The sequence below is a fragment of the Mytilus trossulus genome, chromosome 11 (genome assembly GCF_036588685.1).
Source record: "Mytilus trossulus isolate FHL-02 chromosome 11, PNRI_Mtr1.1.1.hap1, whole genome shotgun sequence".
In the NCBI taxonomy this organism is placed as follows: Eukaryota; Metazoa; Mollusca; class Bivalvia; order Mytilida; family Mytilidae; genus Mytilus; species Mytilus trossulus.
In genome coordinates this window covers 20,525,500-20,538,853 of record NC_086383.1, presented here as the reverse complement: position 1 = coordinate 20,538,853, position 13,354 = coordinate 20,525,500, and the positions used below count along the sequence as shown (strand labels likewise).

The 13,354-nt window shown below is 31.6% G+C and overlaps 2 protein-coding genes across 3 annotated transcripts in view; one reads left to right on the top strand and one right to left on the bottom strand.

Moving 5' to 3' along the window:
- LOC134690836 (leucine-rich repeat and coiled-coil domain-containing protein 1-like) overlaps positions 1-13,354 on the bottom strand; it is a 177,246-nt gene that overhangs the window by 48,608 nt on the left and 115,284 nt on the right. The window lies entirely within an intron of this gene.
- Positions 568-7,888, top strand: LOC134690840 (uncharacterized). The gene is made up of 2 exons (XM_063550952.1): positions 568-1,164; positions 6,354-7,888. Exon 2 carries the CDS (start codon positions 6,394-6,396, stop codon positions 7,486-7,488), a length of 1,095 nt encoding a protein of 364 aa, XP_063407022.1. The 5' UTR covers positions 568-1,164; positions 6,354-6,393; the 3' UTR covers positions 7,489-7,888.

Below are 13,354 nucleotides of genomic sequence, written 5' to 3'. Positions count from 1 at the left end.
AAGTATTTACTTTGACCCTTTGACAAAAATATGAAAATTTCAAAAAAATTGAACCAACCGTTTTATCTGAAAAATTACACTGGTTATATAGCAGTTTGACAAACACTTATTTTGAACATTGAGAAGCTTAAGATTCCCTTATGAACACAACGTCATTAAAACGTTCTGCTGATTTAACAGAGTTATCTCCCTGTAGTGTTAGGTACCACCTTAATGTTCTTGAGAGCATAAAACTTTGCTTAGTGCTCGCAGCACAAAAATCATGCTTGAAACATGAAATCCAGCAATTTGATTGGTTGAAATTCGAGTCTGAGTACAAAAATCATGCTCAAAATTTGTATGACAGTTTAACTGGAAAATAAAACTGGCTTAACTGGAAAATAGTTATTGTATAGCTTTTAAAACATTACTGTGAGGGGATTAAATTCAATGTTTTAATCGATTTTTTTCTAAACAATTATGAACATAGTTTAATTTTAGTTTAGAGGGACGACCTTATATAGTATTCAATATTATCTTCTGCCTATATTTTAAAAAATATAATATGGTTCAAATTAGTCAAATCTAAAATTATAACATATAAATATCGATAAAAATCTAGCGATCCCAACTCTTAACAAGACGCAATAATTAGGGATAATATTAAATAACATGTCAGATTTAACTTGGAACAATAAGACCCAATCAACCGTCAAAGATTATTTATTGTTTAAATTTTTACAATCTCACAGTCAGAGATATTCTAAAGACTGAAAAATATTGAATATACTGGACTTTAAATGGTAAAATATGTATGCTAATTTGACAAAAAGTGTAGTTATTTTGAAAAAATAGCCGACTAACAACTATTCCCAAAGTATAAAATGATACCGTGACAAAAATAAAAGACTTTGGAGTGTTTTGTTTTAGAAGATAACAATCACTAATTGTTTTATCTGGACCTTACAAGCGTATGAATACTCAATATACATATTACATCAAGACATTAACTAACTTAAGACATTGTTTATCTTATAAAGAAACTAGTGCGGATATACAAACTAACAGACCAAAGTCTTTTTAGAGAATGTTTTTGAGATGTTTAAACCAAATAATTTCTATAATTGATTGGAACGTTAAGTAACCTTTGAAGAAACAGAAGTAAAACATCTTCATACAACTTGGGTAAGTTTATTTCCTATTTACTTATCTTAATTACTGATAATGTCATCATCAATTATATGAAAAAGATTCACTTTTCAGTGGCTTCTATCTCAATTGAGTTGAATCATTTGCTCAATTTGGATGACATTAAATAATGTGCAGTCATTCACCAGACTTTTAGAAATCAACAGGACATTTGGTCCAGTAAATTATTGGTCTTTAATTTCACACAGGACCAGACTCTTTTTATCAGGACATTCATAGAAATGATTTGATCAAAATTGTCAATTTGACTGGTCATTTGGTATAAAGCATATTTCTAAACTAAACCAAACATTTCATACTGGTCTTTGCCCAATGTCCTGTGGCTTTGGGAATGACAATTCAGTATGATTTTCCATTGTATGGTATTGGTTTTGAATGGCGTACAATGACCTTTAGCTGCTTTCTTTTTCTGCCATTCAGTGCAGAGCAGATAGTTGTCACTTTGGCAATTATATCACATATTCTTACTTTTATATCATTTGACTCAAGTAAAAGTATTTTCCCACAAAATCATTTGATTTCTGATGAAGAGTTGTCTCATTGAAATTGGCAATCATATCACATCTTCTTAATTTTATAATAATGAACATTAACAATCAATGGGACAGAAGAACCATCAATGAATGGACTTCTTGTTTAATTTGAATTACATTTAATTTTTCATATTAGCTAGGGCTTGTAACATCCTGGATTTCTGTGATGAGGTAAGGGTTTTGTTCATTGTTGAAGTCTGATTCTACAATTTTTGGTCTATGATGAAGAGTTGTCTTATTTACAATCCTACCTCATCTTCTTATTTTTTTTATAACTAGTGCCAAAGCTTTATACGGGTAAGATGTTAACTAAAGTTTAACCTGTGTTAACTGACACACTGGGGGACCAAAAGAAAATGCCCGATTAAGCAGGGTGTTAGAATATTCACGTTTTCTCTACAAGGATCAGCATATTTTGAAGCCATGAATATTTGTCTGTTAAAGCAGGATGTTGGAATACTCAGGTGTCGGATTAGGCGGTTTGCACTGTATAAACCAAATCTGAGTTCCATATAAACATGCCACAGACACTTGATCTTTAAACATTTTTGAATCCCTTATAATCTGGATAAGATATGCACTCCTTCATTTGTTTAGCCCGTAACCAAAGGATAAAGGGGTTGGTAACTCATTACTGAATTGTATAAGTACTTACCCTGTCACTGCACTTGCATGATTAACAATCCATAATAGAGTTCACAGGTTAATCGTTTAATACAATGCATATTTTTCAGACGGTTTATTTTATAATTGAATATCACTTTCATTCTACAATTAAAACCACTGATTTGCAAACAAAAGATTAAAAAGATCATAACACCTTTAGTATTCAATGGTTCTGCATTTAAGTTCATTGGGGGTCTTTTAGACTTTAAGACTTCAAACTTCATACAGTTCTATAAAATTCAAAGCTTACATCATGTACATTGTAAAATTGATAATTGCTTTATTAATAAATTCATAAAAAATACCAGGCTTACAATTTTGTATACAAGAGACATTTGTTTGGTCTACAAAAGACTCATCTTTGACACTCAAATAAATGAAAGAACAGAGTTCCAATTTCCCCTACGTTGCATTTATTTAATATTTCCAAGGGGCATAACTCTATTAAAAAATGTTGATCATCCTCCTGTCATTAAGAACTTGTACAAGATATTGGTGATACTTACCTATAGTATAAGTTTTATAAAAATCTGGCAAGAATTGTATTCTCCAGAGCACTAACAAGGACATTTTCCAGAAATTTCATTTTTCTAAGGGACATAACTCTTTTTAAAAAGTCAAACGTCCACCATTTTATAACTTCTGATACTAATAAGTTCTAGAGAACACATAAATTTAATATTTCTAAGGAGAATATTTGATCTCAAATAACCTTACTACATTTGATGCTAACTAAGTAGCTAGAACATGAGATTTGATAAATGACAATGAGCTCATTTAAGGATGTTGGCTGCTCAGTTTCAAAATAAATAACTTTTCATAAAAATAGTATTTATTGATAGGGTATAAATTGAGGAATCAAAAAAGCCAAAAAAATATAGGGGTCAATGTGCATGTTTTCGAGATATTAGCCATTGTAATTTTGGCGGGAAAATGTTCTCTCTTGATTTTTCATAGCTTTATCATTGACCAGTTAAAGTTCTCAAATACTATTTAAAAATAAATAAAATTTTATAAGACTTTTAAAAATGACTTATAATTATGCATGTTAAAGATTTAAAAAAAAGAAAAATGGGGGTTCATGGGAAAAATATTTTAAGGCTTTCAAATGGATAAAACCAGAGGATTTCGAAAATCTGACAAAAAAATCAAAAACATGACAAGCAGACATCCTTAACATTAACTGTAGTGAAAAATGGATGTTGGACTCTAATACTGTGGATACATTAATATTCGTTGGATACCAATTTTCGTGGTTTTCGTGGTACAGTTGAACAACGAATTAAAATGTTCAACGAATTACACATTATCTATAGGATATGTATGCAGCGATAACTAAAACCACGAAATCAAATACCCACGAAAATGCAAGTTTTCCTCAATCCACAAAAATTGATACCCACAAAAATAAATGAATCCACAGTATCTATAAAGGGCATTCCTCCTGCAAAATGTGGCCATGGTTAAAACCTTAAACACATAGTTAAAACATGGCTCACCATGGTTCTCCATGCTTTTAACCATGACTCCTACCCTCTATTATATCATAACTAAGTCCAACAATACTTAGTCTTTTACTTTTTATATATCTTTCAAGTAGACACCAATCTCTTTTTAATAACTTCATAAACATAAACTTGAAACGTTTAGTTGACTTTTAAACAAAGGATTAAAAGATTATACATACACTATCCCATTACACCTTCAGAATTACAAAAGATTGAAAATTAATACACTTGGCTGTTTAAAAATTTAAAACATAAATTATGGCTAACAAATAATATGAAGGTTTATAAGGGTATTTAAAATCATCCACCTGGAAGGTCACAATAAGGAAGCTGATATGTTTTACTGTGGATACTTTTATTTTCGTGGGTATCAATTTTCATGGATTGCGGAAAACTTGCATTTTTTGTGGATATTTGATTTCGTTGTTTTGCTAATCTCTGCATACAAAGCATAAAGAAAATTTGTAATTCCTTGAACATTTGAATTTAAGGTTCATCTGTTCCCACGAAACCAACAAAAAATTGGTATCCAACAGTAATGAATTCACAGTAAAGAGGGTGGTAAAGGGGGATGCTTGGACGAAAAAAAACATGAAATAAGACATAATTTCACGTTGAAAGTGAAATAGTTTCTGTAATGAACGTTGCACGCAGAATAAATACTTTTGTGTGAACCGAGTCACTGTCTTCTTGTATATATTAACTCTTTGTTTTACTTGATATTCCCCATTTAGTATACACATTTATGATATAATTGGTTTACGGCTTTTAAAAAATGATTTTTTGACAATCCCTGCCAGTGTTTGAATTTTATTTGACAAATACTGAGCACGCAAAATAAGACTTTGAAAATCACAATGCACATAAAATTAAATAAGCAGAACACGTTGAAGGAGGCATCCATCTTGCACGAATGTACGTCAAATAAAAAAGTAAAAACACTTTGAACGTGAAATAAAAAAACGGCGATCACTATGCACGAAAATAACCCTTTACCACCTTCTGTTAAGTTTTGTTTTCAAACAACTCTCATTATCAATTTCTAATATATATCTTTCTAATAAATATCTTTTATTCAGAAAAAGGGCCTCTCTGATTGATGCCTGCCCCATATCTCATTTCTAGACATATTTTGTAAAATTGAAAATGGAAATGGGGAATATGTCAAAGAGACAACAATCTGACCAAAGAGCAGACAACAGCTGAAGGACATCAATGGGTCTTCAACGCAGCAAGAAAATTACGCAACCAGAGGTGGTCCTCAGCTGGCCCCCAAATAAAATCTTGATTGCTTAAATCTCTATTTCTTACAGACCCATATGTATATGATCATTCAATTTGTTCATATTTTTTATTCTTCAAGTTTACAGACAACAAAATTTTTCTTTTTCTTTTATCATATATTTCTGGATCTTTGTTTGCTTTTTACTAATATGCCTTTTTTCTATACTTTTATTTTCAAATTCAGCTTGAATATGTTTCAAATTTTGGTAAATTCTATAAAACATCCATGTGCCTATCTATAATAAAAAAGATGTGGTATGATTGCCAAAAGAGACAACTCTCCACAAGAGACCAAAATGACACAGTTCATTTCAAAGGGAACATGCAGTGCTGATAAAAATATTTTTTAATAACAAAAACAAAAATATCTTCAATACTGTGGATTCCTTATTATTCGTTGGATACCAATTCTTTGTGGGATTTTTGGTTACAAGTGAACCACAAATTCAAATGTTCAGCAAACAAACAAAATATTAAGGCTTTGCATGCAGTGATGTGCAAAACGATGAAATCTAAATTCAATGAAAAAAGAAAATTGATGCCTACGAAAAATAAATGAATCCACAGTACTTATATAATGTTTCCTCAATTTAATCAATGTCAGATGGATTAAAGTCATACATTATTTACATGAAAAAAATGAAATATTGATAATATTCAATTCAGGTTTGTGAAAACTTTCATGTCGTTAATTGATGTTACAGCTAGGAATGATATGTTTTCTACCTATTTATTTTAAGTCTCAATTTCTACATCATGCTGGGGAATAAACTGAAAAGGTAAGAAGTGGGTTTAATAAGGTCTTAGAATGGCCTCTATTTCTAGCTTAATTTTCAATAAGAACTCATTGATCAATATGACAATGAATCATAGCTAAAACAATAACAAGATAGGAAATATGTCTACCGGGGCGGATCCAGTCATTTTTAAAAGGAAAATCAGGGGCAGATTGGGTTCCTAACCCAGGATAAAGGGGGTTTCCAACTATACGTTCCCATTAAAATGCATTTATCGTCCCAAAAAAAAGGGGTGATGTTTCAACCCCCAGAACCTCCACCTCTGGATTCACCACTGGTCCATTTGTTGAAAATTCAAGTTCATGTATTAGCATTCACTTTTAATGATGTGATAGAGATAGCACAAATTATAATGTTTCAATTTCATCTGCTTTCAGATAAGTCATCAAAATATCAACACAAACAAATAACGTAATAATGACTGAAGAGAGAATAACACGAAAGTTATCCATTCATATGGAGCAAAATGTTATGGAATCTGATGACAAGGATGACGAGACGTCTCCAATTGATGACGATATTATTCACACCGTCACAAAATTACTAAAGTTCGGCAAAAACGGCATGAATTCCCCGGACCATATAGAAACTTCTTTGTGTAAAACTCTCCAAGCTGAACGGAATCACTGGAAAGACAAAACAGATGCTGCAATGAATGAGATAGATCGTCAACACAGAGAAACACTCGCCAATCAAGTTTCGTTACAAAATTTGATGGATATGTTACATTTTAATAAACGAAACATAAGTCACGCTAATCTAAAAATAGACAACAGCATTACAGAAGAGAATGCATCTGTAGATGACATGCTGGATACACTGAAATACCGGATTATTAACCTTAAACAAATGGCGGGAATCATAGACGAAATGGACGAGACAGAACCACAGGATAAACTACTTAAATATTCCGACAGAGATATCGAATATCTCAAAAATGCTATTGCCAAAGCTCACTGGGAAAAAGAATCAATTCAAAAACAACTAACTGAAAGAGTCAACGAGGTTAAATGGCTGACCTCTGAACTGGATAATGTTAAAATGCACATGCATAAACTACAAGAAGTTGTAAAAAAATACAATGAAGCCCACACTGGCACAAACTTTCATTTGAATGAAGTAAAGAGTGAAGTTCCAAAGAGCCCTGGAAGAACAATTAAACACTGTGCTGCGCCATTGAGCTCTCGGCAGAGAACTTATATTGAAGGCGATTGGTTGCAAGGATATCCGAATCCAATCGATGAATCATCAGCTCTGAAAACACGCCTACAAGCACACATTTATTCCAATAAAAATGGGAATTCTAAAATGGGCGTGGCTCAGTGTTTGAGATGTCAGAAACTATTCAAACCAAAAGAAAATTCCAGCAAGTCTTGCCGCTATCACCCAAAAGGTCGGGAAATTACGGAACAATACGATGTAAATGGGAAACTTGTGCACGTTGTGTATAAATGGGCTTGCTGTAAAAAAGGACTAGACTCAGCAGGCTGTATCTATGGTCACCATGTCTAAAGTTGTTTCTGTTATTAAATGTATTTGAGTGATTAAATCTATCTTTCAAAGTTTTAAAAGTTCCCCTAGTATTTAGGTTAATAAAGATGTGGTATGATTACCAATGAAATAATTCTATCCACCAGAAAAAAAAATCAGTAGAACTGAACAGCTATATGACACCGTACCTTCTTATTAGTCATTTTCTGAAGAGAAAAAATTATCTTATAGAAAAGTTAAAATCATTTGAAACACTCTTGGTTTTTTTTTCTCACTTTAATTAATAGACAGACTTGTTAGGATTTTCCATACTACCAAATCAAATAATAGATGTGTGTCCTATTTCCCTACCTACCTGATTTTTTATGCTTAAAACTAGCCTACCTTAAAGTTTATTTTGTCATTTTTCAATAATAAGCACTGTTAAGGAGGCTCGCGGGTATAAGATTTGCAGAAAAAAATCAAACATTTATATTTTTTTACAAATTTTATTAATTACCTTTAGTAGTTGTTACTTTATCTTATGGTACAAGAATTTTTCAAAAAAATCAATACATGTTGGCCCCAGGTGACTTTTAAAATTTAGATATCATTGAAAAAGCTCCAAATTATCTCCCTTTGGTGCAAAAATGCCATTTTTTTGGCTAAAAAATGAAATATCTTTTTTAACTCATCGGTGACCTATATTTTTTATTGTTGTTTTCGAAAAGGCTGTACATAAACTGAATAATTGTAAAATTTAACAAATTTCTGTAATTTAGTTCTTTTTTTATTTCGATATTACCAATATTTCTCCTATTAGTTCAACAGAAAAAAAGGACATTAACAAAAATGTATGCTTTTTTCGAAGGCAAATTGTGAGCGTAAATGCACGGTGACCCCATTTTTTTATTTCATTTTTCCATTAGGTATCAGATAAAGTTAATTTATAGAAAAATATAAAGAAATCCTATATTAAATTAAAAAAAATGATTTAGACCCGCGGGCCCCCTTAAAGTTAGAATATCTCTCCAATTGTAAAAATAAATTGTAAAATAAAAAGAATTCCCTACCTACCTACCCTTTTTTTTCAAAGATGCAATAGGAAACACACATATTATTTTATTTGGCCTAACTTAGGTTTCATTGTTCTATTGCCTCTTTTGATTTAGGTTAATTTTTCTGTACATACTGGTAATTTGTTTTACATTGGGCCTTTTATACTGACTATGCAGCTTTGCGCATTATTGAAGGCAGTACGGTGACATGATAGTTGTTTTAATTTCTGTGTCATTTTGGTCTCTTGTGAAAAGTTGTCTCATTGGCAATCATATCACATCTTCTTTTTTATAGATAACATTAGATTCATAATTTATTAAGGGATACCAATGTTCCCTGATTACATGGATAAAAGTGAACAATAAGATAAAATGTTCCAAGACATTTTGTAGGTTTGTATGAAAACAGATTTTAGATAAATGACATCAAATATCCACTAAAACTACACAAGTGAATCTTTGATTGACTACTCACTAATGATATCCCCCAGTGGCGGTTCCAGAACTTTTCTTAAGGGGGGGCCCGTTGACTGACCTAAGAGGGGCCTTCTCCAGTCATGCTTCAATGATTCTCTATATAATCAACCAAATTTTCCCCACGAAAGGGGGGCCTGGCCCCCAGGGCCCCCCCTGGATCCGCCTATGCCCCCTCTAAAAGAAGTTGTTGAGTGATGCATCACACCATATACAACACATGGAAGTTTTAAAGACCTTGACTGGCTATACAGCCCTTGCACTGTTGAAATAACACACAATATAGCTGACTCATATAAACAAAATTTCATAAATCTTTGTGATCCTGAGAAAGATGCGACAAAATATATATTCATGGATGGATAGATAGAGGTGAAACAGTATACCCCCCCCTTTTTTGAAAGTAGGGGTATAAAAAATGAACCCAATGTATACTGCTTTTAATTGAATAAGTTTCAAAACATACAACACAGTATATATTAGTATGTCTTTTATGTAGTTTCAGAAAAAATTGCTTCAAAATTTTATACATTTCCAATAAAATTTAAAGAAATATATATTTATTTCGTATTGAAATAGGCAGTTTTGGAGCTACAATTCGGATATTGTGTCACACAGCATATATATACCATGCTCACATTAAGCTTTTGGGTGACACACAGACAGATGGGCAGACATTAACCAGTAAAACCCCTCTTTTCAGAGCATAGGTGTAAGATTTGTGCAATAAAAGTTTTCATTGTCTGATTATCACTTTTTTCTCTACTAGATCATAATTTATGTTAAATTGGAACAGTATACCTCAGATCTTTATTGTACACTTCAATTTATTAATACCTCCAACATACTATTAGGGACGACATCAAAAGTTCAATTTAGGTTAATAAAAGTTATTGACCAATAAGGATATATATAAAGTCACTTAAACAAAACTTGCAGCAATTTTGACCCCCCCTCCAAACTATTTGAATTAAGTTTTTTATCCTTCATTGATTTTTGATGCCGTCCCTAAGTGCAAGATTAAATGTGGAAATTTATAGTAGGGGAAATAACTCAACAATTCAAATAATTTTTTTTTGGCAATCTACATAATTAAAATTAAAAAGCTGAAAAAACATACATATATGGCTATGACATATATGAAAAAATTGCATTTCAGTCAGATATAATATGCATTTGAACAACCATCATCAATGGAGAGAAGAAAAATACAAAAAGTCGATTCACAGTAATTGTTTAAAAACCCTAAGATCTATGTTAGGCATTCAACAAAAATTACATAAGCATTTGACGTTTCAAGTGCTTTGGGATATGAATGTTTTATAAATAGAAATAAAATTAATGCAAGAAAATTTTAAAGGAAATAGAAACTTTCTTTCATTGTACTTTTATTTCTGTGTTTTTTCTTCTTATTGTTCTTCATCACTCCCAATTGTTTTTTCTTAATATAGTTTTTCAATTATCTTACACCATGCAGACTTTATGGAAACTGAGCTTGTCTGCCTATATATACATATGTACCATGATATAATCTTACACAAGTCATTTTCTATGTGTGACTTAGGAACATCCTGTAGTTTATGTTCTAAGAAAGGAAAGGCGGCAGTTTAAATAGAAGGTATGTGAAGTAAACATGCTATGAGTATAACGGACTACAAATGAAATTTAGAGGTTATTGGAATAAAAGTTAACCTTACTTTGTAACCAAAATATTTCTAAGATTGAAAATGTCATGCCTCAATCTGATTAGATGTGGGTACAATGGTAAAGTATTTTGAAATTAAATTGCGAATGGGAATTGGGAATATGTCAAACAGACAACAACCCGACAAAGAGCAGATAACAGGTGTGTGTGATTTAATAATATAAGCCTTTTTTTTTGCAGAGTCGTTATTTCGCCTTTAGCCCTTTCTAGCCCATTTAGGGACAATTTAATTTCACGATTATCCAGTTTTTTTTATGCAGTTAAAATTAAAGGAAAAAATCCTGGTTTTACATATTTTCGACAATTTTTATTTGCATTGAAGTTTTCTATTTGCAAAAGTCGCAAAAAATAAGTTGTTTTACAGTATGTTGACACTTAAATAACCTAACATGTCTGTGTACCATGATACAGATAAACTGATGTCATGGAAACTGCAGTCTTGTTTGAGTGTAGAAACATTATAGAATGATTTTAAGTATGAAATTTTATTTCAACATCAATGCACTGCCAATATTAGTATATATGAGACATGTGTTTTGGCTCAAATAAACCTTATACTGCACGAAAATTGGAAAAGAAAAAATGACCTTAAGAGTTGTCTCCCATTTTCATTTTGGTCTCTTGTGGAGAGTTATCTCATTGGCAATCATACCACATCTTCTTTTTTTTTATATGTATATACTTATTTAGATTTCATAATACTAGAGGGTATAAAGAAAACATATTTTTTCATAAAACTAGAGGGTATAAAGAAAACATTTTTTTCATAAACTATAGAGTATAAAGAATTTTTTTTTCTTCATAAAACTAGAGGGTGTAAAGTAAACATTGAAGTCCAGGAAATAAAGACCATAGCAAAAGAAAACCAACAAGCTAAACAAAAACACTAGTACCCCCCCCACCCCAAAAAAAAAAAAAAAAAAATTTTTGGCCTGTCCCAAGTCAGGAGCCTCTGGCCTTTGTTGGTCTTGTATGATTTTTAATTTTAGGTTCTTTTAGTAAAATTTGGAGAGTATTATCGCCCCTGTCATGGCGGCGCCCATGAAAATTTCAAGCTAAAGAAAAAGAGTAACTTATCCATTTATTATGTGTTTATACATATAGTTATATAACTTTCAGAAATACTGTGGTAACAAATAACCAATACGAAAACAATATATCGAAAAAAATATACGTAGATAGATTGACTGATTGAAATTCGAATGAATAACATGGCGACAAAAGAAGATGTCACTGATCTTAAACAGATAATGATGAGTATAGACAGTAAGGTCACAAACTTTTCATCTAGGCTTGACTCCGTTGAAAAAAACTTGACTGAACTTATTAGTGATGTGAAATCTGAAGTAGGTCAAGTAAAATCTGACCTTAGTATCACAAACACTGAGGTAACACAACTTAGGCAAGACCACAATGAGCTTGAGAGAGGTGTGGGACATTTGGAGTCTCAGTTCAATTGTTTAGAAACTGAGAAATTAGAAAAGCTCAAATTAGACATAGACAAAAAACTTGCCTCACTCAAAGAATGTCAAGTACTACTTGAGAAACATGATAGGAAATACAACATCCTCATCTATGGAATCGAAAAAAAACCAAATGAGATAATTTGGGAAGTGCTTGATAACTTATTTGTTAAAGATCTTGGTATTGAAAAATTTAAAGTTGACAGTTTCCCTATTGCAAATGCACATAGGATTCCTGCAAAAGCTCCAGTTGACGGTACAAAACACCCTGATGCAATTATTGTTAGGCTCATGCACTATGACGACAAGCAATTTATTATGGCCCAGGCTTACAAAGTTGCAAAAAAAAGGATAAGAATTGTTGATGATCTCCCCATTGTTATGAAAGAGGCACGTAACGATCTTGCGAAAATGGCATATAACATCAGGACTAAAGAAAAACTACAAACAAGGATAAGAGTAAGAGGGGTACACGTGGTTTTAGAAACCCGTCTTAATGCACGAGATGTCTGGAACGTCCGTAAAGACATCAGTTGTGTCTGATCAACACTTATAAATGTAGAACAAACATAACACAAATTATATATATATGTATCTCTGGTTTTTTTTGTGGGTTCTTTTGGTATATTTACTTGTCCGGTATAAATATATGTATGCATAAACAAATTTGAATACAAAAATGTATACTTAATACTTTAATATCTTTTAGGGTGTAACATAGCAGTAAGTATAGTTGTGTTAATGTTCTGTTTTTGTTTTACTTTTTGTGATGTGTGTATGTTGGTGTATTTTATTTTTTTTTTGCGTTATTTGTTTGCTAAACTACAGCTTTATATTTTTATTTTAGTGCTTTCCAGCATGTACAGTTGGTAAAACAGGAATGTTTTCCTACCCCACTGAAATAGCCAAAATAGGATACTAGGTTAAACTTTGTATGTCTTATATACATATTATATAGACTAAAAAATTATGAAGCTTAATGACTATTTTTTTCTCACGCTTAAATGAATGGTCGTAAGGTCAGTACTCACCCAATAATAGAAACTGTAAAACAGTTAGATTTACACAAAATTCATCATTAAAAGCCTTGTTCTAATGAAACCTTATGCAACAGATTTTTTTTTCTAAACTATTATCTGGTATCAAATAATACCATGATAGAAGGTGAGATTATTACAAATGAATGATTAAGTGAAGCTGGCTTAACA

What these genes read in the sequence shown, in the direction of transcription:
- LOC134690840 (XM_063550952.1), top strand. Translation starts at nt 6,394, where the DNA reads ATGACTGAAGAGAGAATAACACGAAAGTTATCCATTCATATGGAGCAA.